The sequence below is a fragment of the Acomys minous genome, assembly GCF_964271855.1.
Source record: "Acomys minous genome assembly, chromosome: 14".
In the NCBI taxonomy this organism is placed as follows: Eukaryota; Metazoa; Chordata; class Mammalia; order Rodentia; family Muridae; genus Acomys; species Acomys minous.
Window position 1 is genome coordinate 44,307,879 of NC_140496.1, and position 25,469 is coordinate 44,333,347.

The 25,469-nt window shown below is 46.0% G+C and overlaps 1 protein-coding gene across 2 annotated transcripts in view; it reads right to left on the minus strand.

Annotated features, from left to right (window-relative positions):
• Positions 1 to 1,360: 1,360 nt before the first annotated feature.
• Positions 1,361 to 25,469, minus strand: part of RNF150 (ring finger protein 150) — a gene marked incomplete at its 5' end in the record, with an annotated part of 225,643 nt that continues 201,534 nt past the window's right edge. For both annotated transcript variants that reach the window (XM_084757912.1, XM_084757911.1), the window contains one exon: positions 1,361 to 9,659. In XM_084757912.1, coding sequence (XP_084614038.1) covers positions 9,541 to 9,659 — 119 coding nt within the window. In that variant the 3' untranslated portion in view covers positions 1,361 to 9,540. The remainder of the gene's footprint in view (positions 9,660 to 25,469) is intronic.

A 25,469-nucleotide genomic window follows, 5' to 3' on the forward strand; every position in this document is an offset into this window, starting at 1 on the left:
TCACATGTGGGAACAAGAGGTCTGTGGAACATGCAAGACACACGTGGGAAATGCTGTCTGGCAGGGAGTTTCAGTTGAATGCTGGTGCACTTACTCAAGTTGGTTTTGTCCGGGGCAGGGCTGAAAAAACACGCCCCCTCCCGAGAAAATATTCCTTTTTTTTTTTTTTTCCGAGACAGGGCTTCTCTGTGTAGCCTTGGCTGTCTTGGCCTTGCTTTGTAGACCAGGCTGGCCTCGAACTCACAGAGATCTGTCTGCCTCTGCCTCCTAGAATGCTGGGATTACAGGTGTGCTCCACCATACCTAGCTTGAGAAAATATTCTGTCGACATTCAGTATCAGAAAAAGCTACCTTCTGCTTTTATGGCAGCCTGTTGAAAGCCTTGGTCAGCTAATGGGGACTGCTTGGTACCATATTACCACCCTTTTGACCTTGGGACTCTGGGCTGTCATTTTGAGCACATACCAGCGTGTGCCCCATAAGCAGCTCCGGTCCATTGGAAAGACATGAAGGCTGGAGCTGGGAGGAATGGTTCCTGGATTCTAGGCACAATAGCTTCATTTCTTTATATGCCAGAGAGACGTCTGATGGTAGGTGTCTGGAGGATAAAAATCACACGGAGAAAAAAGCTGCATGGCAGAAGCTTAAAATCCAAAGTACATCCCAGTGTGACACAGCTGTCATTCCCGGTGATCCCCTGGATTATCTATCTACCTGCCTACTGCTTAGGTACAGATTGTCCCTGGGGAAAGCTCAGCTGTAAAAACACTGTTGCGTACACAGTACACAGTAGCTCCCAGGGGCCACCGCCAAATGTTGGGTTTTTGACAGTGCCATCTTTGGGATCTACACCTCCTGCTGGGGAACTTGGGAGTTCAGGCTGACCTGCTCCAAAAGGCACGAGCTAGGTAGCCATCATGGGCAAGTGTTTGGGTAGGCACCACCCTGGGGTTCTTTTGACTTCCTGGGGGTGATTCAATGACTTGGGGGGTGCTGTTCACTTTCCTTGCCTTCCCGTCTCATGTCTTTGACGTTTCCTTTGCAAACTCCTAGCTAATCCAAGTTTCTGCTGCTTGGCAGTGGTGGACTGGGGGAGGGACTACATCCTTAAAAGCATGTGTCCTCGGGACAGAAGGACCCGGATACCTGATCCCTCATAAGAAAACACTGTCCTATGTGGTGACATGATATTGTAATCCTAGACCCAAGGAGGTGGAGGGACCCGAGAGAAATGAGTTATCATATCTTGGTCTTTTGCCATAAAAGTGATTTAACAGTACACATTGATGCTTTTGATAGTCACAGGGCCACTCAACGAGAGGCGACGGGGTTAGGGATATAGATGGCACAGCCACAGAAATCTGTTTCCGTTTTATTAAAAAACCACCACCAACAAAACAAAACAAAAAATTCCTGGAAGTCACGATCCTTGTGTTAAAATCTTTATCGTTTGCTGTGTCTTTTGACCATATGTCAGAATGCAGTTGCATTTATTTACACAAGAGTCTTTAATGTAATGAAAATAGTCACGTCTGCTTGAACGTTTTTCAACTCTCATCTTAACACCTCATCACTAGCCTGGGACCAGATAAACTGTAGATGCTCTCCAAGCAAAATAAAATCTGTATTTTCTAACAGAAGACGGGTTCCTTTAAAGTCAGGCTTTTCCCCCCCTCTTCCAATTTCCTTTGAAGTTAAAGAGATATAAAGTGCTTAAAGGGAGTAGGGTCTGAGGTAGGGAGGAAGAAAAGAGACTTATATAGAAATGCACAAACAAACCACAAAGAGAGGATAACCATGCTCGCTGCCCTGACGGGGCGTGCAGATGTGCAGGGGCCTCTGCAGGGGGATTGACATCTTCAGCTTTTGGCTATAGAACCAGCATAGCCATAGTGCAGCCCAGAAGAGCGACCCAAACTCCAAGTCCAAAATTCCCCACTCAGACCCCACCCCAGAGCAACGTGAGGACCAAAGGACAATGAAATCAAGGAAAGTCCATCTTGTCTCCTCAGACCACGAGGTGACAATAAATGCTGAGATGGACCCATGCTACACTTGACCCACGGACCTGCCATAAACGACCTTGTGGGCAAGCTCCATAAAAAATACTGACCGGGACACCACCTCTTTGCGACAGAAACACATAATTCATGTTAGGGAGGAAAATTAAAGCCACTGGATTTTCCCTTTGCTCGTGGGGTTGCTGATGCTGCAGACTGACTTATGATGTCATGCCTGATTATTTCAGGCTTGCAAATCTTCTCTGTAGAATTTTTTTTAAAAAAAATCACAAATAATGTGTTACACAAAGAGAGTAAAAAAAAAAAATCAAGAATGCCGTCCTACCCCTTGCTTTTACACTGACAAGTGCTGGTTATGGCTTGCAGATTGCAGAAGTGTGTGCCACAGATGGTGACATATGTACATATGACATATGTACTTATGACATATGTACACTCAGCATGTTCTCCTTCCACGGAATGAGAGTTTTAGAGACCAACCCTCTCCCAAATGGATAGAACGTAACTTCACAAATACAAAGTTACTTCAAGTTTTCTAAACACAATGGACATCCCACTATAAAAATACCACTCCTTCCCCATCCCTCCCACCTCTAAATCTCTTCCTAAGTATGAATGGTACAATCATTTCCCATTAGTAAGCGGAAAGCAGGAAGTAAACCGATTCTATAGACACATACAAAACACTGCAGTATTTCACACCATTTACATTCATACGGAAAAAGTCCTTTTATTATTGACCTTCCTTTGCAATTTCACAGGAGGAAGTGGAGCCACGTCAGAGACACCCAGACCTTCTGCTGATAATTCTGCACACATCCCCCCATTGGAGGCATCTTCCCAGACAGCATCAGAACACAGCGATGTTTTACCACAGGTCAGCTTTGAGGTCTCCTACAGCTCCTTAGACTTCCTGGCATTTTCTCCTCATCTAATGTTGGCTAAATCCTTTACTAATGAGGGACTGGTATGGATGAAAAAAAAAAAAAAAAGAAGACACATGTTTAAGTGGAGACCCACATCAAATAAATGTGCTGAGTCTAGGTATTGTTCCAGCAGAGGGCGCTCTGCCCCTTACAATAACAGCTTATCGAACAGTAAGTATCAAAGATGCCAACACAAATTTGGACTGCTAAACCCATGCACTGTCCTTCAATTGCTCTGTCTCTATAGCCGTCAATTTGGTATTTTCTTCAAAGAGCAGGATCTGCTACAGTGAGCTAGCTCTGATACATGAAATTTCTTTGGCTATTTAAAAATCTTCACATTCTTGAAGAAAACTATTCTGAGTTCAAATCAGTGCAAGCGCTAGATTTGTCTGGAAGTTTTGAAGGAAAAAAAAAGGGGGCGGGGAATTAAACACTAGAGTTTAAAGATGGCATGTCACTAAGGCCACGGTCCAGTCCGTTTATTTTAGATTTGTGGATTTAACAAGGCCAAACAGCAGCCTGAAAAATCAAAGCTCCCCACTCCCCCAAGGGATCCATCTTGACTCTTGTTTGTCAGAACATCAGAAGAAAATCCAGCCAGTTCATGGAAGAACCTGTGTCCATTTGGGGGATGAGCTGTCTTTGGTTTCTTCAGCACACGTGGTCCTCACATCTTTCCTGATTCCTCAAGGTCACTGCTGGCCTCGGGACGACAAACCCACAGACTCTCTACCCGGCACTGACTTGGGGTAACTCAGTTTTTTTTTCCTTTCTCTGTAGAATTCCTGTCTGCCTGTTTAGAGCGCTTATGAGAAGCAAATTCTCCACCACGTCATCATCAATAAACACATATCGAGTGGCCAAAGAGCAAACAGCTCTGCAGTGAGTTAATTGTGCCATGGGATGGAGGATCTGGCCACTGAGGCTCCTGAAAGCCACTTGACTGTGAAGGACATAAGAAAAGAAGAAATGAGTGATTGAGGCAGACTCCTCCAAGACAAAACGTTGATGTAATCAAAGGGCTTGGTAATTAAAGGTCCGCAGGTAGGGTCTGCCCTCACTTCGTTATTTCTGGATGATAACACCAGGCCATCAAATGCTCACAATGGTGCCAAGAGGCTTCCTATCTACCAGACTTTATTATTTATTTTTTTAATTTTTATTTATTTTATTTATTTATTTTTATTTTTTTTGTTTTTCGAGACAGTGTTTCTCTGTATAGCCTTGGTTGTCCTGGACTCACTTTGTAGACCAGGCTGGCCTCGAGCTTACAGAGATCCGCCTGCCTCTGCCTCCTGAGTGCTGGCATTAAAGGCGTGTGCCACCACTGGCATCTACCAGGCTTTAAATAGTATGGTCCCCTCCTGCAGAAAACCTGGTGCTGGGAGCAAAGTGGGAGGGAGAAGAGCTACATTTCCGTAAGAGACTAAGACCTGCTCTTCAGAATTAACTTATTTTTCAGGCTGTTCCAATCTTCCTTGCAATCAAGAGTGTTTGAGCTCATGAATATTGAGTTCTTTAAACACCTGCTCTGCCTGGGACTCACTGATAAGCTCTGAAGCCAGGGGTGGGGGATATTTTTCCAGAAAGATTCCCACCTCCTCAGTGATGTCCTTCACAAGGAGGGTACTTGGTCGCCTCCTTCGTGAAATGCAGCCATCAACCATCAACCCTGCTCCTCGGTCCCCTCCTGGCAGGGACAGAGGTTCTGCTTAAGATCACATGGAGCCTGATCTTTGAAGGTCAGTGCTTTGTTCCTCTTTGATGGTGTTAGGGGGCCTGTAGACCATGTCCAAGAAGCAAGCCCTGATGCTGGGTGACAAGGAAGGAGCCCGGCTAGATGGCAGATAAAGGTCACACAATCCTGTGCCTGGGAGCACGTGGCCTAGAAGGTCATAGACTCTGGCCTTGTAAGACAGTAGATCTCCGCAGCATCTGGAATTGTAACCTTGCTAAGTATTTGTTTTGGGGGCTTCCTGAAGAAAAAAAAAAAAGGCTGGGAAAGGGAGAAGCAGCAGGTGGCGGCTGTTAGAGCATTCCTTGTAAAGGGAGAACGTGATGAGGTAAAGAGTAAGATGGTGGGGGTGGGGGTGGGGAGGAAATGAGGTATAAGATAAGGAAAGAGAGTGTGTGTGTGCGTGTCTGTGTGTGTGTGTCTCTCTGTGTCTGTCTGTCTGTCTGTCTGTCTGTCTGTCTGTCTGTCTCTCTCTCTCTCTCTCTCTCTCTCTCTCTCTCTCTCTGTGTGTGTGCGTGTGAAGAAACAAGAGGTCAGAAACACAGGGCGACACAGGAATGTGCAGAAGAGAAGTTAAGAATGCTACAGGAAGTCACCTTCATGGCCGCAGTACCTCTGATGGCTGGGCCCTCTCTTCATAGAGGGCAACACTATTTCCTGAAAATTCTGAAAGTTTCTATTTGGTAATTTTCATGGTGTTCAGCCAAGGATATGGTTGGACAACTAAAAGCCATTAGATCCTTTATGGTCTGTGATTTGTTTCAGCACCAACTAAACTTGCAACCAAGAATTCTAGGCAGACTGTCTATCGTCCTTTTTGGTTCTGGAAGTGTGGTAGCTACTGGGCACAGCCATTCTTTTTTGTTTGTTTGTTTAATTAAAAAAATTTTTTTTTCAAGACAGGGTTTCTCTGTATAGCCTTGAGTGTCCTGGACTCACTCTGTAGACCAGGCTGTCCTCAAACTCACAGAGATCCGCCTGCCTCTGCCTCCCACATCTTGAGATTAAAGGAGTGCACCACCACCGCCCAGCAGCACAGCCATTCTTAATAGGACCACAGCAAGACCCCTGAACACTCACAGATGAGGAAAACACTGAAGCAAAAATAACAACAACAACAACAACAACAGCACATTCTTCAGACAGAGACTTGCTTTCATGGCCAGGATGTCACGTGCAGTGTTGGAATAGCTAGGTGTCTTTTACTTACTGCCCCTCCTCCCTCGCAGACAGGGGTTTCTCAGTGTAGCCCTGGCTGTCCTGGAACTCGCTTTGTAGACCAGGCTGGCCTCGAACTCACAGAGATCCACTGCCTCTGCCTCCTGAGCACTGGGATTACAGGTTTGTGCCACCATTGCCCGGCTGCCTCTGTTATTTCTGTCGTCTACTTTCTCCATACTGTATCCCTCCCTTGGTTGTGTGACCAGAATTGACACTGAAGGCACAACCAAGCCCTGGGGGCCTAGCCAATGTTCAAATGCTGTATTCATGAGGTATGGGCTCTTCAGAACAACTAACCACACAGGAGGAAGCTGTTCTGAAAGCGACTCTGAGGAAACTCAAGGGCTCTTTTCCTCTCAGAACCTTGAGACGACAGACAGTGCCGAACAGAAACCTGCTCACCAAGCAGGAGCCGGATGGTCGTCAGCCTCAGAGGTCCTTTCTGAACAAGGCCACACAGAGCGCGTGCGTGGTGTCAGCACGCAGTTCCCTACCCTTTTCCTCACCTCGGAGTTTTAATTCTCTAGAACTGGGCAGCCAAAAAAAAAAAAAAAAAAAAAAAAAAGAGGAAGAGCTAGGGGGTTGAGGTAAATTCTCTTTGGCTAAGTGTCACATGTGAGTCTCACGGTTTGTCATCGAAGTGGGGGTGTAATTTTATTGCAGCACCAAATCAACATGGTTAGTTGTGTTGTTGTTGTTGTTTTAACAAACAACTGAGCAGAGAAGTAACAGTTGGGTGGTAGTGGACACTAGTGCTTAGAAAGCCTGTTTGAGCCACTATTAACTATGAAGCAAGCCCATCCCTAGCCTTCTCCTTAGGTGACTTGGGTGAAGTCTGGTTCTCCTTTGGGGGGAAAACTGAGGTAATATTATCCTTTTTTCTGCTGTCAGGGTCAGGAACACCTGTAAGGATTCTGGGGGAATTTCTCAGGCTGTGCTGTCTGGCTGCTGGCCAGTAGGCACATGTGGCTGCTGAACAAGTGAGCTGGGGCTAGTAAAAACTGAGATGTTGTCTGTGTGTAAAAGACACAATGGATTTAAAAGATGTAACAGAAAATAGGGGAAAGTTGTTCCCTTAATACTCACTATATCAACTGCACGTCAAAACAATAATATTAAGTTAAGCAAGATACTACTAAATTATTTTCACCTGTTTCTTTTTTGCTTCTTAAAATGTTACAGGTCATGGGACATTTTAGAAAAGTACGAGACTTGGGCTGTATTTCCGTTGGACAGAGTTGGTGCAGACATTTGCTACAGAAAAATGCATGTTTGCATTCCTGGGCCACACAGCCCTGTGGGTATCACTGGGTCCCTGGGTCAGTGTCTCTTCGTCACAAACAGTAACAGAGAACTCTAGGTAAGAGCTTTTCCAATTTATTCCAAAAGAAAAACTTTCTGGTTGTCCTTTCTCTTGTCAAGGCCTCAGGGAAGCCCCTCAGAACCCTTTGGTAAGTGGAGACGCGCAGGCTCTGGGAGTTTGCCACAGCGTCTTCTTGGAGTCAGATCGACAGGCCAAGGATGGACCTCTCGGACCCTTCATCATCTGCTCAGCATCCTGCAGGATATCTGCTCAGGGGCTTGCTTACGTAATCACGTGATTTACCTGACCATTGGCCCCAAAACACCACCCATCAAACCCTTCCCTCTGGCCATGCTTGTAATTTGTATTTCTTTTGCTGTCGAACTACCCTAATTTCATTAGATTTTATATCTAAATTTGCTATATGACACAGCTATTTCCACAAACAGATCCCCCGAAGAGAAGTGCAAATGAGTGATCCCAAATAGAGGGACCCATGTGACAGTCATCCTCGAAACTTTTTCTTCACCTTACGGGACCTGGCTCAGCACATCCACCCTCATCAGCGCTGTGAATCTTCTCAGCCCTTCAAGGCTGACATTAATTACGGGGAGTGCTAGAGCTTAGGCAGAGAGATTTTCCTGAAGGTTGTTATCATTTTCCATGCCTTGCTGTCTATTCATACACCGTCGAATACTAACTCATTAAAAGTAGTTTTAAAAAAAGAAAGAAAAAGAGCAGCGGAGGCTTCCGTTGCCCTGGGCTCAGAATTCTAGGGCACAGCAAGGGTTTGCAGCCCCAAACCAAGCCCTGTTTGAATGATGTTAGTGTAATGAGATGGAAAAGCCCAAATCAAATACAGCTCAGTGGAAAGAGCTTGCTCCCCTGGTCAGTCCCCTGGACGGTGCCCTGGACGGTGCCAGCTATTAGACCACGAGGAAGAGAAGCCACCTGATAGTCCAGTGACACAGGTGGCCGTTCCTGCCTCTGGGGTTGCTGCATGGATTCCAAAACTGTCCAGTTGAAAAACAGCACATTTTGTCATCGATTCAAACAAAACAAGAATAAAATCATAATATCCCGTACTAATCATGGGTTTTGATAGCCATTGGTTATTTTTTTTCCCTCTTTCTTATCTGATTTTAGGAGAAACTTGAGTTATCAGTTTCCCAGGATGTTCTTTGTTGGTTCAGATTTTATCAAATCACACCTCATTTTTCTCTTGATACCTGGATGCTCTCAGGAAAGCCCAAGGCGCCCAAGTGGCCCTGGAGGGAGCATGGCAAACTGCTAAGGATTTATTTAGATCTCTCCACGTAGGCTGGTGAGGGATAACAGAACAGTGCCTGAAGTCAGCTTACGCTTAGATGCCAATGACCTAAAAAACAAACAAACAAACAAAAAACCCAGATTGCATCTTTTTTTGCTGCCTGTACCCACAGAACTCACTTATGCAGGTGATAAACTGCTGAGGCCCTGAGGCGAACGGGGAGACAGGGCTCTTTCTTCTCTGGGAAGATGGGATGTCAGGCTTTTAAACTAGGCTTATAGCTGCACACACCCCGAGTGTCGGCATCTGTGCCCTGTGGGGACTAAGACCCTAAGTCAGAGGAAGCGCTGTCCTCCCTGACAGTTCTCTCCTGCCGAGGTGGCCCTGGGCACAGCATGGCAAGTGGACGCCGATGTGATGTGACTGAGACTAAAGGATGATGCTCTCAGTGACCCAGGACTCAGGGTGGCAGCTGGCCTCGTCGAGCCCTAAGAGGGAGTTAGACACTTGATGAATTCTGGCCTCCCTCCATTTCCGGGTGCTGAGACAATTCTCAAAGTCATACACACTTCGTACTGGTAACTCAGAGACGAGGTACAAACATATCATCGCAGAAGCAACCAGGACTTCTAAACAGACCTCTGTACATGGGCTGGAGTGAAGGAAAGGGGAAACAGAGGGGTAGATGTAAACTACACATCATCTTTAAAAAGAAATCGCCAAGGGAATGAAACCGTCTCCCCCAAACAAGAACAAGAAGATGGGAAAGGCTGAAATGAAGTGAAGATGCCGTCAATATCTCTTTCCGGTCTGCCGTGTCTCCGCGTGGACACCGAGGAACCCAGCTTCCAGCTTCCACACCGAAGCCACAGGCTGTCGCAGAGATGGGGAGCTCGCATCCTGATTCAGGAGACTTTGGATATTGCTTTCGTTACCACCCCTGAGCGGAGTGCCCTGGGGTTGCCATGGCGACCTGAAGGCTGTGTATCCAGTTCACATCTCAGAACATGCTTCCTTCTTGTCCGCCTTGGTCCTGTTTTCTTTTGTCTGTTTCTACCATTTCAGGATTTCACCTCTTCACAGTCTTGGTCAGTGGAAAGTTCTACGTCGGACAGTCCCACTTCCAGTGCCATAATCAACGAGATGTCCGAATCGCTGCTCACCGCCGGCTCTTGATCACCTGGAGCGACAAGGCAAAGTTTGTGGTCAACATCAAGCTAAACCTTTGGACGCTTCCTTTTCAGTACGATTGCTCCTAGCAATGTTTCTGTTTTTAGAGCTCTGTTTTTTATTCTTTTAAATTAAGCGTACGATGGGGATTTTCATACGGGTCTGCATGTGTGTATGTGCACCTGAGCACGGGTGCCTGTGGAGGCCAAAGGCATTGGAATTATATGCGGTTATAAGTTGCCCGATACAGCTGCTGGGACTTGAACTCGTGTCCTCTGGAAGAGCAGTACGCAGTTTAAAACACCGAGCCATCGCTCCATCCCATCTTACCAGCCTTTCTTTAAAAGCCGTGAGAAAGCCTTGGGGAAAAAAATCGGTCTGTAAAAACTCTAATTCAAACCTCACCTCAAAATACAGCCCCAGATAAATTCTAAATGGGTCAGAAAGTTAAAAGCGAGCCATCGAGGTAGGAATGCGTGATGGAGGCTAGGCACGGTGGCACGCGCGCCTGTGACCTCAGCACCGAGGAGGGAAGACTGTGGGTGTGAGGTCAGCCTGAGGTGCTTGGTGAGACCATGTCTCAAAAGAGGAAAGCGAAGACAGCAACAAACCCGACAGTCGCGTGATACTAATACGGATTGTCATCTTGACAAAATCCAAAATCCCCTAAGAGACAGCCTCTGTCCGAGCCTGGACTTCGTTACAGAGGTGAGGTAGTTGAGGTAAGAAGAGACACAGACATATTGGTGGCAGCCTTGCCATGGGCTGGGGGCTCGGACTGGGTGAAAAGCAGGGTGCTTGCTCCCTCAGCACCAGTGTCTGCCCCTCTCTGCTTCCATGAGTTAGTTTTGTCAGATATTTGATCACAGCAATAAGAAAATAGCAAATACAAGACCCCGAAGAAGAAAAATAGCAATAGCAAAACTAATAGAATAGAAGAAAATAACAACACTGACTACTTGACATCCACAACCACCTGGGAAGAGAGTCCCGGGCAGGGACTGTAGGGATCCTCTTGGCATGTGGGCGTGTCTTTGGGAGGTTATTTTGATCAAGGTCATTCTTAACTGAGGTGGGGGGGCTTGTCCGTCATGGGGGTAACACCATTTCCCAGCTGGGGATCTTGAACTGTGTTGGGGACGGTAGGCCATATGGCCAATGTTCAGCCATCTTGTCAGAGCCTAGGTTCCTATTTCTCCAGCAGTCTGTCATTAACCAGACACCAGCTGACCCTGTCGTGGTTCAGCAGTTAGACTAAAGATAAGATTTAGACGGAGCCACCCTGTTGTAGTTTAACAGTTAGATTAGATAAAGATATCAAAATACTCTGTGTGGCAGGATGTTGTGACCTGCTTGGAATTCCTCCCATCTTGAGATAGCCTGCAGCTGGGTTGCCATAGCAATACGCTTCCCTGCCCCCTGCCTTATAAAACCTTCTACCTGAACAATAAAATTTGATAGCTTGATCAAAGACTTGCTCTCCTTCTTCGTGTCTTGTGTTCTCTCCCTATACAGGAGAATCTCGGCAGGCCGGGTCAGAACTGTGTAAGATTGGGGAAAGGCAACTGGACACAAGCGTGCATTCTCTCTCTGCTCTTGACTGCGGACACAGCCAGCAGCTACCTGTTCCCACAGCCGCAGCCTTGACTTCCCCACAGTGACAGACTGTAACCAGGGAACATCCAAGCTGAATGAAACATTTCTCGCCCCCAAGCTGCTTTTTTCAGTGTAGTTTATCAAGGCAACAGAAAAAGAGAAAGTGATGAACTGTATTTCTGAGTTGTAAAATGTATATCTAATATAGCTAAGAGGCCAAGAGAAGTAATTGAGTAATTCATGGAACTGAGCTTAGATTGTAGAAAAATGCTAAAGATATAAATTAATGCTGAAGGCGAGTCAGAGAGAATTGCATTATTTGGTGTGTGTATATGCACACACTGTGTGTATTCACGCGGAGGCAAGAGGTCATTACCAGCTGCCATCCTCAGTTATGCCCAACCTCACTTATTTAAGACAGGATCTGTGGATCTTATTGACTAGGTGAGAGTGGCTGGACAGCAGGCTCCTGTGTCTGTCCCCTGCTGCCCCCCCTCCTATGTTAGGGTTGTAAGTGCATCCCTCTGCACATGGCTTCCAAGTGGGTGCTGAGGTCGAAACCCAGATTCCCGTGACTGCCAGTGCCTTGGTCTCAGGATTGTGTTCTTAACACAGCAGAAGCCTTCAAGTCACCTAGAAAGATAATCCAGCAGAAAAGCAGGCACAGAAGACTATAATACAGATCCCTAATACGTAGAAGGGAAAATGAAGTGTTCCTTTTTTTTTCTTTCTTTTTTTTTTTTTTTTTTTACAAATGTAACCTTTGCTCTTAAAACACGGATAATGCCAAGGTTAAGAGCATACAGAGATGGGTTTGTTGTGGCATTGCAAACAGAAATATAAATCTTTTTAATCCACTAAAAATGCAAATTATCTTAAATCTGAGACATGCCGTCTGTACATTTTTAATATGGCACATTACGGTAATCTAATACGTGTACATAGTGTATAATAATCAAAGGTAATAAATATTTCTATGTCTTCAAATAGTCATCCTTTTTGTATTTGGAGATTTTTATTCCTTTACTCATTTTGTAATATATTGCATATCGTTTTAACCAACAGCGACGCCAGTCTATTTTAAGAAACCCAGGAGTAATTTCTGCACTGTGACTATGGAGCCCTTATTAAAATTCCTTCCATCCTCCCTCCTACTACCCTCCCAGTCCCCAGAGATGATTTTTCCACTTCATTCTTCCATAGCACTGTAAATTTTTCACCTAATAATTTTATTTCCAGAGCACTCTAAGAAGCAATAATTAGAAGTGCAAAAACATTCATTTACATATTATTTGTAGGATCAAAATTTGTCAAGTAACAAAGTCTAACAACAGAAAATATTTAAAAAAAAACAATGTCACTTCTAAAGGACAGTGTGTGTTTTTTTTAATGGACAGTGTGTTCTTATAACCACCTAAGTGATGTTTACCAAGAGTTACATAAACAGACATCAATGATACTTTTAGCATGACAATACACTAGTAAATGAAAGCAGACGCACTCAAAGCTTGCATGCTGCAAGGCTGATGCATTATTAGAGTTGGAGGCAAGGAACTAAAAAACTTCAACATGAGGGCTTGAGGGATGGCTCAGAGGTTAACAGCACTGGCTGGTCACCCAGAGGTCCTGAGTTCAATTCCCAGCAACCACATGGTGGCTCACAACCATCTATAATGAGATCTGGTGCCCTCTTCTGGTGGACAGGTATACATGCAGGCAGAGCACTGTATACATAATAATAAATAAATCTTAAAAAAAAAAAGACTTCAACATGAGAAGGCATTCATGCTTTGGGGACTCCCTCCCTCCTTCCCTCCCTCCCTCCCTCCCTCTCTCTTTCTTACTTTCTTTTTTGAGACAAAGTCTCACTCTGTAGCCTAGGCTGAGTGAGATTTAGGATTTATACTGAATTTCCTCTTAGATATTTTTTGTTTGTTTTGGTTTTTGAGGCAGGGTTTCTCTGTGTAGCCCTGGCTGTCCTGGAATTCATGCTGTAGACCAGGCTGGCCTCGAACTCACAGAGATCTGCCTGCCTCTGCCTCCTGAGTGCTGGGATTAAAGGCGTGCGCCGCCACCACTTGGGTAAGATGCAGTGTTTTCTTTTTTTCTGGATCTATTTCCAAATACTTCAGAATGACGACAGTTCTTGCATTCCTTCAGGATGCTTTCATTGCGTCTCTACTATAAAAGCTACTACTTTCGCTAGCTGCTGTGCATCTGAGGACCAGACAATCCAGGGCTTCAAGGAGCTTCCTGACCAGGAGGCAAACAGACCAGCAGAATATCAGCTCAGGCAGGACGATGGGCCAGGTATTGTAGGAACAGGGGAGGGGGCAAAGAGCATGTAGTGCCATAAAGTGCATGTCAAAACTGAGTCCCAAGGATAATCTGTATTTTAGCCAGATGAGTCAAATAGAATAATCTTTTAAGTAACATTCACAGTGTGCACAAATGGCTGGAGGTGATGGGGACCTTTGGGGGCGGGCAGACATCAGCCTGTACTTAAGTGTGGTTGGAACGCACAGTCAGGCTAGGGAGTAGGCTGGGGGAGGCTCAAGGTCTGCGTAAATGCAGCTGTAATCCAGAAGGTGTTATACTTTCTTTCTTTCTCTTTCTCTTTTTTCTTTTTTTCGAGACAGGGTTTCTCTGTGTAGCCTTGACGATCCTGGACTCACTTTGTAGACCAGGCTGGCCTCGAACTCACAGCAATCTGCCTGCCTCTGCCTCCCAAGTGCTGGGATTAAAGGCGTGCACCACCACCGCCCAGCCGGTGTTATACTTTCTATCAACCTGCTAAAGAACCAAGGAAGACAAAGGTGAAATAAAGACTGATGGTAGTTGGGTTCCCTTTGCGCTGCTACTTGCTACATTGAGGGCAGTTACTGAAGATATGTGCGTTTGACTCAGAGTAGGGAATTTCCGAGAAACTTTGAAAGAGACAAAGGGAAATTACAGAGTCGTGTCCCTAAGAATCAGTCTTAGAGAAATAGACTGTTTCACACAGATCATCACCCCCTGAGGACCAAGTTCTGACCTGTTTCAGATAAATACAGAGCTCTCCTGGATGTAGCAGACCAGTGGCTAGCTCACAACTCTGAAGGCATCCTCTGGGAAACATAAGTATTTAGTATTGGAAGTGGTGGCGCTCACCGAATTCTTTAGAAAGCTATCCGTTCCACAGGAAGTGAAATTGGGTATTTGCTTCCCGCTTCACAACAGACTACCTTGTATGCTGGCCACCTACACAAACCTTTCACCCTTTCTGCTCTAATCTAGAGCCACGTGCCTTGCTCTCCTGACTGAGGGTGGGGTAGGGGCAGGGACTCACAGGTACCCACTGGCATGAGCCTTCCTTTTGGGGGGGGGGTCCTGCTTCACCCTGGTCGTCTCAGCACGTAGTGATCTCTCCTGCTGGGTGAGCCCCTTGTCTCTGCAGGCCAGTGTGCCAGAAGGCCACTGGGCCAGAGAGCTTTTGTTCCTACAGTGGGGCGGGTCACAACAAAGCCAGACACACGTTTGCTCTGTCTCACGTCTACCAGCTCACTGAGCCATTGGCTCAGATTTTATTTCTGTCTTTTTCCTTCATTTACTCTGTACACCTATCCGTGCCAGGCTCTGTATTTGATTTTTGAAGTTCTTGTTATGGCTCTGGTGAGGTTTTAGGAGAGACTGGTAATAGCTTCACATGATTAACCTATTCCTCCCGCCCAGTGCTCTCATTAGCACTCTACAATGACAATGAGGTGCAGACATTTAAGATTACATGGAGGACCTATATTGGTACATCCCTGCAACCCCAGCAGCTGAGAGGTGGAGGCAAGGTTATCATTGGCTACACAGTGAGCTTGAGGCTAGTCTGGGTTATAATGGTCCCTAGCTCAAAATCGTCTGTCTTTCTGTGTATTTACTTATCTATGAAAATTGGGACTCTAGCTTACTTTAGACAATATTTGAATCCAGCTATTACCAGTTACTTGTGCTATTTTGTGTAAGTCACCTTCATCCTCCAGGATGAATGTTTAATTGACCATTAAATGAAAATTTGGGCTGAATGCATGGAGGACTTTCTATAATCTAACCCTGTATTTCATATACAATGGACTATCAGTGAGTAACTTAGAATTATCAGCTGGAAAGAAACAAGTTAAAATGTTAAATATCTATTAAACTTTTTCTAGTCAGTTTAATTTTTTCCCCTCAATCTAAAAGCTTGCTTATTGTCTGTCTAGTAAACGTTTACGCAAATCGGGGAGTCGGTTCTTAGGGGCACAGTGGAAGTTGAAACAGTCTTATTCTCCGAGGTGAGAGACAGGAGGAGGGCCATGCTGATGTATGCGCGTCTTTCCAGGACACCTGGACAGAAAGATCTCAAATCGGAGGCCAGCCTGAGCTACTCTGGATCCAAACAACAGCATTAAAAGAGGACTATACAGGGAACTGTACCCCACTCTGTACACGGCTCCCTCTTCCTCCCTCTCTCCCTCCCTTTATTTTGATCTTGAGCATCCCCTAAAGGCTCAGGTGCTAAAAGCTTGGTCCTCAACTTGGCATTGCTGGAAAGTGGCCTTGAACTCACAGCGATCCGCCTGCCTCTGTCTCCCGAGTGCTGGGATTAAAGGCGTGCGCCACCACTGCCCGGCTCCTTCCTTCCCTTTATTTTGATCTTGAGCATCTCCTAAAGGCTCAGGTGCTAAAGGCTTGGTCCTCAACTTTGCATTGCTAGAAGGTGGTGGCAGCCTTTGAGAGGAGGCTGAGTCGGGGGTGTAGGTGTGGGTGGGGTAGACCTGAAAGGGTGCACTGCAGGCTGTCACGGGGTGAACAGGCCTCCTCCTCCAGTATACTCGCTCTTCCCCATGCTACATGGTACTGCCTCAGGTCCAGAGCAACAGGGCCAAGCGGTCATGGACCAGAACCTGCTAAATAGGAGCCCAAACAAGCCTTTTCTCTTTTTAAAGCTGGTTTCTCTCAGGTATTTGTTGTAATTGTAGCTATGTGGAATCAGCAACTCTCTGTTTGTACTCTACTCCTTCCCTCTTTGTAATAATAAAATTTTTTTTTTGATGTAATTTTCATATTTATCATATCCTGGTTTTGACTCAGGGTTGCCCTCCCAGATAACAAGAATTATAGGCAGGATATCCCACTCTCAGCATCTTTTTGTTTGTTTTTCAAAACAGGGTTTCTCTGTGTAGCCGTGGCTGGGATTACAGGCAAACTCTCAGGATCTTTATTCTTAATGCTGCTGACTAATTCAGCTGGCAAGTCAAGCTTCTCAACCAACAATTCCATGGCAAATCAACTAGCTTATTATCATAGATCGATTTCATGATTTTTCTATGGCTCTGGCCACAAAGGAGTTACAAAGAAAAGGCCAATTCACTGCAGTACTACAGAGTTAGAGCTCAGCTATCCATGGACAGGGCTGACCTCAACCAGGGACAGAGCTAATACACCATGGACTGAGCTGACCCACCATGGACAGAACTGACCCACCAGGGACAGATCTGACTCACCATGAACAGAGTTGATGCACCATGGACAAAGCTGACCTACCCAGGAACAGAACTGACCCACCAGGGACAGAGCTGACCCACCATGGACAGAGCTGACCCACCCAGGGACAGAGCTGACCAACCCAGGGACAGAGCTGACCCACCCAGAGACAGAGCTGACTCACCCAGGGACAGAGCTGACCCACCCAGGGACAGAGCTGACCAACCAGGGACAGAGCTGACACACCAGGGACAGAGCTGACACACCAGGGACAGAGCTGACCCACCATGGACAGAGATGACCCACCCAGGGACAGAGCTGACCAACCCAGGGAGAGAGCTGCCCTGCCCAGGGACAGAGCTGACCCACCATGGACAGAGCTGACCCACCCAGGGACAGAGCTGACCCACCAGGGACAGAGCTGACCCACCCAGGGACAGAGCTGACCCACCCAGGGACAGAGCTGACCCACCATGGACAGCGCTGACCCATCCAGGGACAGAGCTGACCCATCCAGGGACAGAGCTGACCCATCCAGGGACAGAGCTGACCCATCCAGGGACAGAGCTGACCCACCCACAGAGGCAATTTCTCACTTTACTCCAGTCTCAGCAGTCACTAGCATCACAGATTTCATGGCCTCAAACTCAGTGTTTTCTAAATTGGAATGTGTGAATTGGATTTTTTTAAAAGCATGGAGGGTCACAGGGGCTGCTACAGTTACAGGCTGCTAAGGTCATGGTAATGAAATACTGTCCTTAGTAGCTCAAGGCAAAGGTGGCCACAAATCAATAAAGCCTTTGTAGAAAGTGGTTGGTTCAGTTTTCATGTTGGAACATTGCACAATTTCACCATCATTTTCTATCAAGTTTTTCTTTAAAAAAGATCTGAAGACTTTAGAAACCATTCTTTAGTATTTCTTATGTTTTAATTGGAACTTAACAATTTTATCTTTTAATCAAGACAGAAGTGTTACAATGGGGCCACCAGGGGCTGGAGAGATGGCTCAGAGGTTAAGAGCACTGATTGCTCCTCCAGAGGTCCTGAGTTCAATTCCCAGCAACCACATGGTGGCTCACAGCCATCTATAATGTGATCTGATGCCTTCAGGACCATATCTTTAGCTGGGTGTGGTGGTGCACGCCTTTAATCCCAGCACTAGGGAGGCAGAGGCAGGGGGATCACTGTGAATTCGAGGCCAGCCTGGTCCACAAAGTAAGTCCAGGACAGCCAAGGCTGTACAGAGAAATCCTGTCTTGAAAAAACAAAAACAAAAACAAAAAAGTAACAATGGGGCCACAAGCCAGATGGAACTTCATGACTTAAGTGTTTTGATGGTTCACATTGTTAGTACTGAGTATACATAGCTACCAACAACACAAACACACATTGACTTTGCCTCTTTCCTTTGCAAAAAAACCTACAAAAACTGATGTAAAAATAATATAGCCTTCTATTTCATATAAACTTCTGATGCGTTTTTTTCGCTTTAGAGATGTTTGTAATTTTTTTTTTAAATGGAGATGGTCTCTCTATGTAGCCCTGGCTGTTCTGGAACTCGCTCTGTAGATCAGGCTGGCCCTGAACTCACAGAGATCTGCCCACCTCTGCTTTTCAAGTGCTGGGATTAAAAGGGTGTGTCACTATGCCAGTCTAAAATTTTGGGCATTTGAAATACAATTTTTCTTTTTTTCTTGAAAAAAGCACAATCTGGTATCACATGCCCACTTTTCTGGCAGAAACCAGAGGTAGAGGCTGAGCCATGGCTGTGCCGTTAGAGCCACGCTCATGGGCCCTGAGTGGTCACTCACACCTTGTCACTCTTGGTCCTGTTAGTTGCCTGGTTTGTGTCCATACCTGAGTTTGAAATCTCACATTTAGGGGGGGAACATGGAGGTATGGCAGGCTAAGCCCCATGACGCCCTAAAAGAGCTCCCTCTTTTAGGGAAATATTCAGTTCATTAACTCAGTTTACCTTAAATACGCTCCTTTGACTTTCTCCCTCGTTTACAGATGAGGCTCATAAACACTGACCTGAGGTCCTGCGTGGGACTGGGCCATGGGGTAAACGCAACAGTGCATCTCAATCCTCAGTCTCAGCCTTGACTCTGTTGCTGTCTAACAGATCATTCAATCAGACAGGAAGTGCCACTTTAAATGGAGCTTTGTGACCTTTGTGTTGCCCCCAACTACTGCCTTAGAAGATTTTTTTCCCCATTTGATGCTGGTCAGCCAGGACATTCTGAGTGGTGGCATTTACTAATTTCATATGGCCACAGATGAGTGATACGGAAAATGCTACCTAAAGGGTCAGGGTGACTTTGGTTGTGGGTTTGATGTACTTTTCTACTAGCAGTGGCATGCTGATAGCTGAAGTTCCCACCAACCTTAAAACGGGAGGAAGACCTGGAGATTTCCGCCCTGTCGATAGTGGCAGCAGGGTTCTCCTTTCTAAACCTCGTGTTGGAAGTTCAGTGGCCCGAGGAATGGTGTCAGGAGGCAGGATCCTGCACTCATCCACTCTTGTGACCGAATTAATATCATCATTGGGGGAGGGTGTCCCTGATCAAAGGACACACTGGGCCCAGTTTTCTCTCTGTGTCTTATAATTGTTTCGGTCTCTGAGACTATGTTATAGCAATATATAGTGAAATAAGAGAGTTCTTTGTATCAGTTCTCTGACTTAGAGCCAATGGTGTGGTGCCCGAGCCACCGCGGTACCGAGTCGAGGGCGAGGGACTGCGGATTTAACTCATGCACACACACGCGCACACACACACATAATAACACAGTGGGCCCTTCCTGCTAAGAGAGCAGCAGCTGCAGCAGCGGTTTATTATTCGCCTTCCAGAGTTCCAAACAGCCTTCTTATAGGCAGCAAAACAGGAATCCTCCTCCCAGGTGAAATCCCTCAAGAGGTGATTGCACACAGGAGGAAAAGTCTCGAGGAAGGGAAGGGTGCGTTCTCAGAGCAGTGAACATGACTAGTGAACCAAGATAAACACAGACATGGAAGCTGCTAGAAACAGGACATGAAACAGCAAGACAGGCAGGCAGCCCAGTCAGGCCTGGTTCCTACACAATGGATACATCTCAGTGTCCTATCACCTCCTCTAGGAATGGGAGACACCTGGAAAATGCTTGCGCGATTTAAATAAAATTGAAGTTGCTTTTACCATATTAAAAAATACCAAACCAAACCAAACCAAATAGCAATATTATTGGTTACTGAGAACTTACTACCTGCCGGGAAACACAGGAGCACTTTAAATAGATTCTACAATTTAGTATTCATATCTAGCCTATGACAGAAGCATTCTTGTTTTTCCTGCTGTTGTTAGGTGAGTTCTCACTATGTAGCCCTGGCTGGTCTGGAAATCTCCAAGAGCTGCCTGTCTTTTTCTCCTGAGATCTGGAATCAAAGACACGTGCCGCCATTCCTGGGTACCATTTCTTGTTTTGGATGCTAAAACCAAATTCTCAAAAGGTTAAAACCTCCCCATAATGCTTGGCAATTCTTAGTTGGGGCCGGAAATCACTGTCCACTTTCTTTCTCCACAGCGTGGTTAACCTGAGGACGAGGAGAATCGTAGAGGGCCTGAGAAGTAAAAAACTAGCTTCATACATTTGGGATTGTATATAGTAAGCATTTTTTCTTTTGTCTTTCACCAATCCTGGAAGAGCCCACAGACAAGAATCAGTCAAGCAAGAAAGCAAGAGCCTGCTTCCTTGGTGCCTCAGAGAGCTGTAAGCAATTGAACAGCTTATGTGTATATGCTTGAGTGTACGCATGTACACTGTGTGTGTGTGTGTGTGTGTGTGTGTGTGTGTGTGTGTGTGTGTGTTGGGGGGGGCGGTGACCAGCACCTACACCTCTGGCAGAGCAGCAGGCTCTCTTGCTTGCAGAGCCATCTCTTCAATGACAGGATCTTAAAATGCCCCTCTCACTGCAGTTTACACTCCGCTGGCAAAATCTTCTGTGAACTTGACATAACAGTTTCACGGGGATCTCGCCCCTTTCCCTAGCTGGCGGGTTCTCCACGGTAATCAGTCAAAGCTACAGCAGAGTAAGCTGCCCTCTCTTAGGCATGAACAAAAACAGCACCCTGGGAATAAGAGCTCTGTTTTGAAAGAAGCTGAGGAGGTGGTGACTGGAATTCCCCTGGCGTCCTGGCTCTCCAGCAGCTTGGTGCCCACATGCGGGGGGGGGGGGGGGGCTCTTCTGCACCACAGTATTTCCCCTCATGTATTTGAAAAACAAGGTCTCAAGGAATAAGCGACATCTTCTGCCCACTGCTGTTGATGCTTCTCTTCTGCAAACTAGGACGTGTTTCCAACCAAGCCTGCGTGGTACAGGAGTGCCATAGGCGGGGCCTTTCATGCAGAAGAGCTGAATTACAATGTTGCCTTCCTTTCAACTCCGTTCACAGTGTGGAGGCTCCTTCAGGCCCCAGCAAGGCCTGTATATATTTTTATTTTTTCTTATAATCCCCACACCCAGTCTCTCTCTCTCCCTCCTTCCCCGCTCCCCTCCCCCATGTGTGTTTGTATACATATGTGGTCATGTTTTGGGGGCTGACGTCAGCGGCTGACATCAGGTGTCTTCTTTAATCACTTCTTCACCTTACTTTTGAGACAGGCCATTGCTCAGGAAACCTGGACATTGCTGTTTTGACTGGCTGCCCAGGAAGGCTCTGGAACCCACCCATCCCTGGCTAGCTAGCACTGGAGTCTCAGGCATGCGCCATCAACCTGGCTTTCTGCCCGGTGCCGAGGACCCAAACTCTGTTCCCATCAAGCCACTTTCCCCAGTCTTCTCTGTCATAATCTCAGTTGGTGGCAAAGTCAGCTAGACTTCAGATGCACGGTCTTTTATAATAAAACGTGCACTTTTACACCCTCTGGCTTAGATTCACTTGAAGGATTTTCCCAAGTAGCCTTTGTTTCCAGCATGACAGGCATTTGGGCCGTTCTCTCAGAGGCTACGCCACAGTCTGACTGGTCCGTGTCTAGCAAGCACTGGCTCCGTCCTGTGTGTCAGGCACTGTGGGAAGCAGTGATGGATGCATAAATGCTCTGTCTATGGTCTCCGTGCTGAAGGACGTGTTGGATTCCCCACGAGTGAATCATATGTTATGAGCGAAGTCAACTTGTCTGAAGTCAGGCACCTAGAGGTAGGGATGTGACCTCGCGCCAGCCAGTGCTGTTGACAGCAGTGCCATTCTGAGAGGCAGGACGGATGTCTCCAAGGATTGTATGTGGTCATCTTGTTCTCCTAACCACGCTCCGCTGTCACTGGGAACCGCACATTCCAGGGTTACAGTATGAAACCACCCACGGGGCCGATCGATTCCTAACTTCGTTCAGCTGTAACTGAAAAATCTCACCCTCTGAATTCCCCTTGCAGGGCTCTAAGTGTGCACAGAAAGAGCCCCCACCAGGAAGGCTTTTCCTGGGTTTAGACAGGCAGGCTTAATGCAGAGTTTCTGCTTGGCCTTTACGGGAGGACGGATCCCCTGAAGCTTGTTCAGCCCACACCATCAGGCGTTTGCTTCTCTGTGAGGTCTTCCCCACTGGTTTTCACTCTCTGTGACACTTCAACTAGCGGGAGAAAGATTTCATCCAATTGGACTTTACTGATTTCTTTAAAAAAAAAAAACAAAAAACCAAAACCTCGATCATTGTGTCTTTGCCAAGTGACAGAAGGAGAGACGTCCTTTTTGGTTTCTTAGGTTCTCATTAGACTTTTACAGGGCACAGAGAAAAATCTGGTGAATGTTTATGTTCTCAGTAGCTGCTTCACAATCCCCGGGTAGTTTTCACCTGCCGAGTGACAACTTAAGCATTAAGTGAGACGTTTGGTGGATCGACGTGTCTCAAGACATGTGAACATGACTGAAACAAAGAGTATGGGGAAGTTAAAGCTGTCAGAGGGTCTGGGCAGCTCATGGGCAGAATCACGTGGATTCATTTCACAACTATATAAAATATCTATAGCTCTCATTTATTCAGTCATTAAGATACTTAATTGCCCACATTCAACAGGCATTTATTGGATGTCTCTAGGCACATAACACATTCACATTCTAGGTGAATGCTGAGGAGAACATAAGGATGGCTCTGCCTTTAAGTTAAATTTGATCCAGTAGATGAAATAATATATATACTACATATATATATATACATATATAGTATAGTGTATTATATATTAATTTAATACAAGAGAATTCATGTTGAAGGATAGGTATCAGTAAAATGTTATAGAAACAGTTGGGAGGGTAACATTTTGTCTCCTAGTGGATAACTAAGAGGATGCATGGAGTAGATTGTCTACAAACCCACAGCGAGGATCTAAAAATTATTAGGAATAATGGGGATGAAGGAAAATGGCAGCTCTTTCATGGGAATCAGCACCACTCAAGGTCACCAAAGTAGACATCAAGGCACGTGCATGATGGTTTAATGTGGTCCTTATTTGATAAGGCACAGGCCAGATGTAGTAACAGGTGCTTCATCCACCCTTTGCTCTTTAGGGTCTCTTCTGTTTCGTGGGGGTCTGGGGCTATGATTCTGGGAACTACATTTTCCAGACCCCTCCACTAACCATCCTTCTCTGAGCCGAGGGGAGTGAAAGTCAGGAGGGCTCGGAAGGCTCGTTCCAGGCACTGTAAGTCAGGGTCAGAGGCAGCAGGACACTGGCTTCCTTCCTCCCAGGCAGCAGAGCTGGCGACAGCATCCTCAGCAGGTGGGTTACCCCCAACAACAGTAAACAGTGGATTCTTGTTGAGCTTTGGGAAATACCAATTTTCTTCTCATTCTTCCAAAGGTGTTTAATTATCACTAGTAATAAAGTTAAAGGTTTAAGAGTTTACGGACTATGTAAATCAATTTTCCTTGAACACAATTTGTCTCTGGTAATTTGCATATATGTTTAGTTTAAAAAAAACTTTTGTGTGTGATGAGTGCTTTGCCTGCATGTATGCCTTTGCCCCATGTGTGTACTTGGTGCCCATGGAGGCTAGAAGAGGCCATCAGACCCCCCTGGAACTGGAGTGGCAGATAGTTGTGAGCCACCAAGGGAGCACTGTGATTCAAACTCATGGCCCCTGGAAGATCAGCCAGTGCTCGTAACCACTGAGCCATCTGTCCATTCCCAGGGTAGCTCCGTACAAGAGCATGGTTAGCTTCGGTGGATCTGACAGTGGATGCCCTTCTGCAGCCTCCATCCATGTCCAAATACAAAAGACAAGAGCCAACTCGCATATTCTGTTTCTCCCACACGTTTTCTTATGCCACTCTGTATAATAGTGCTTATAGTCTTCCTTGACCTTAGGTAATATCAGATTGAAATAATTATATCAGGATCTTTTAACAATGACTGGAACTTGGGGCTAGGCAGTTCTCTGCGCGGGAGACAGCCTGTGAACTGCGGAATGCTTCACAGTGTCCTTGTCCCATCCGATGTGACTAGTGCCAGATGGAGGCAGCCAAAAATGTCTTCAGACATTGCCAAATGTCCTCTGGGTGAAGTGTCCTCATGCCCCCCCCCCCCCCAGTGCAGAATCATGAGTTTAGGTCAGGGTGGTTTTTTTAGCTTATATGCTATAGTATAGACAGAGTTTAGTTTTTATTTTTTCAGACCAAATAATATTACACCATAACGATAAACTGTTTTCTTTGTTCATTCATCCACAGATGAATATGTAATTCACTTTAACCTCTTAAGTACTGTTAGTGTGATGGATACATGGTAAATATAGGGTTTTCTTGAATTCTATTTATGTGTTTATGTTTGTGGGTACACATGTACACATGTATGAGCACGCATTTGTGTGTGCATGTGTGTGTGTGTGAGGTGGATGTCAGGTGCCTTCTGGGATAGCGCTCCACTATATATTTTGAGGTAGCGTTTCTCACTTGAGCTCAAGTGCTCTGATTGGCTAGTCTAGGCAGGAAGCTCATTCCGAGGATCCTTGTGTCTGCCTTCTAAATTGAGGTGCACGTGGGCTGTCATGCTCACTTGGTATTCATGGGTTCTGGGGATGTAAACCCTGGTCCCCCTGTTTGGGTTCAGGTGCTTTGCCTGCTGAGCGGTCTCTCTACCCCCAACATAAAGGACTTTTGAGACCTTGACTTCAGTTACTTTAGAACCACGCCCAGATGTGAGATAGCTATGATTTAAATTTTCTAATTTAATTTTTTTGAGGACCTTCCATGTACTTTCCCATACTGTTGTACCAATTTGCATTTCAACCAGCAGTGCCCCCTAGCCAACTTCATCATCATCATCTAAACTGTAATAGCGGCCATCTTAATAGGTTTACGTGATCACGCCATGGTGGTTTGATGTGCACCTCCCTGATAATGAATTAATGCAGAAGATCTTTACAAACGCATGGCTGCTTGTACATCTTCCTTGCAGAGCTGCCCCTTCTGCTTGGGAATGATGGTGTATAATATCCCATATCGTGTAATTAGATTTGATAATATTTTGAAGAGTTTTGCATGAGTGAACGTGAGGGGGACTGGTCTGCAGCATCCCACCTTTGTGTTGTCTGAGACTTTGGCACCAGGATGAGGATGCCTCGCTGAGCTGGAAGTCTGTGCTTTTTCTCTCCATTCTTTTTGGGAAGAGTTTGAGAGGGAGTTCTATTATTTCCCAATTTTGGGTGTCCTGTTTCCTTCTTTGTCTTAGTTAACATGGGCAATGGGGAAGGAAAGGCAGGCTGAG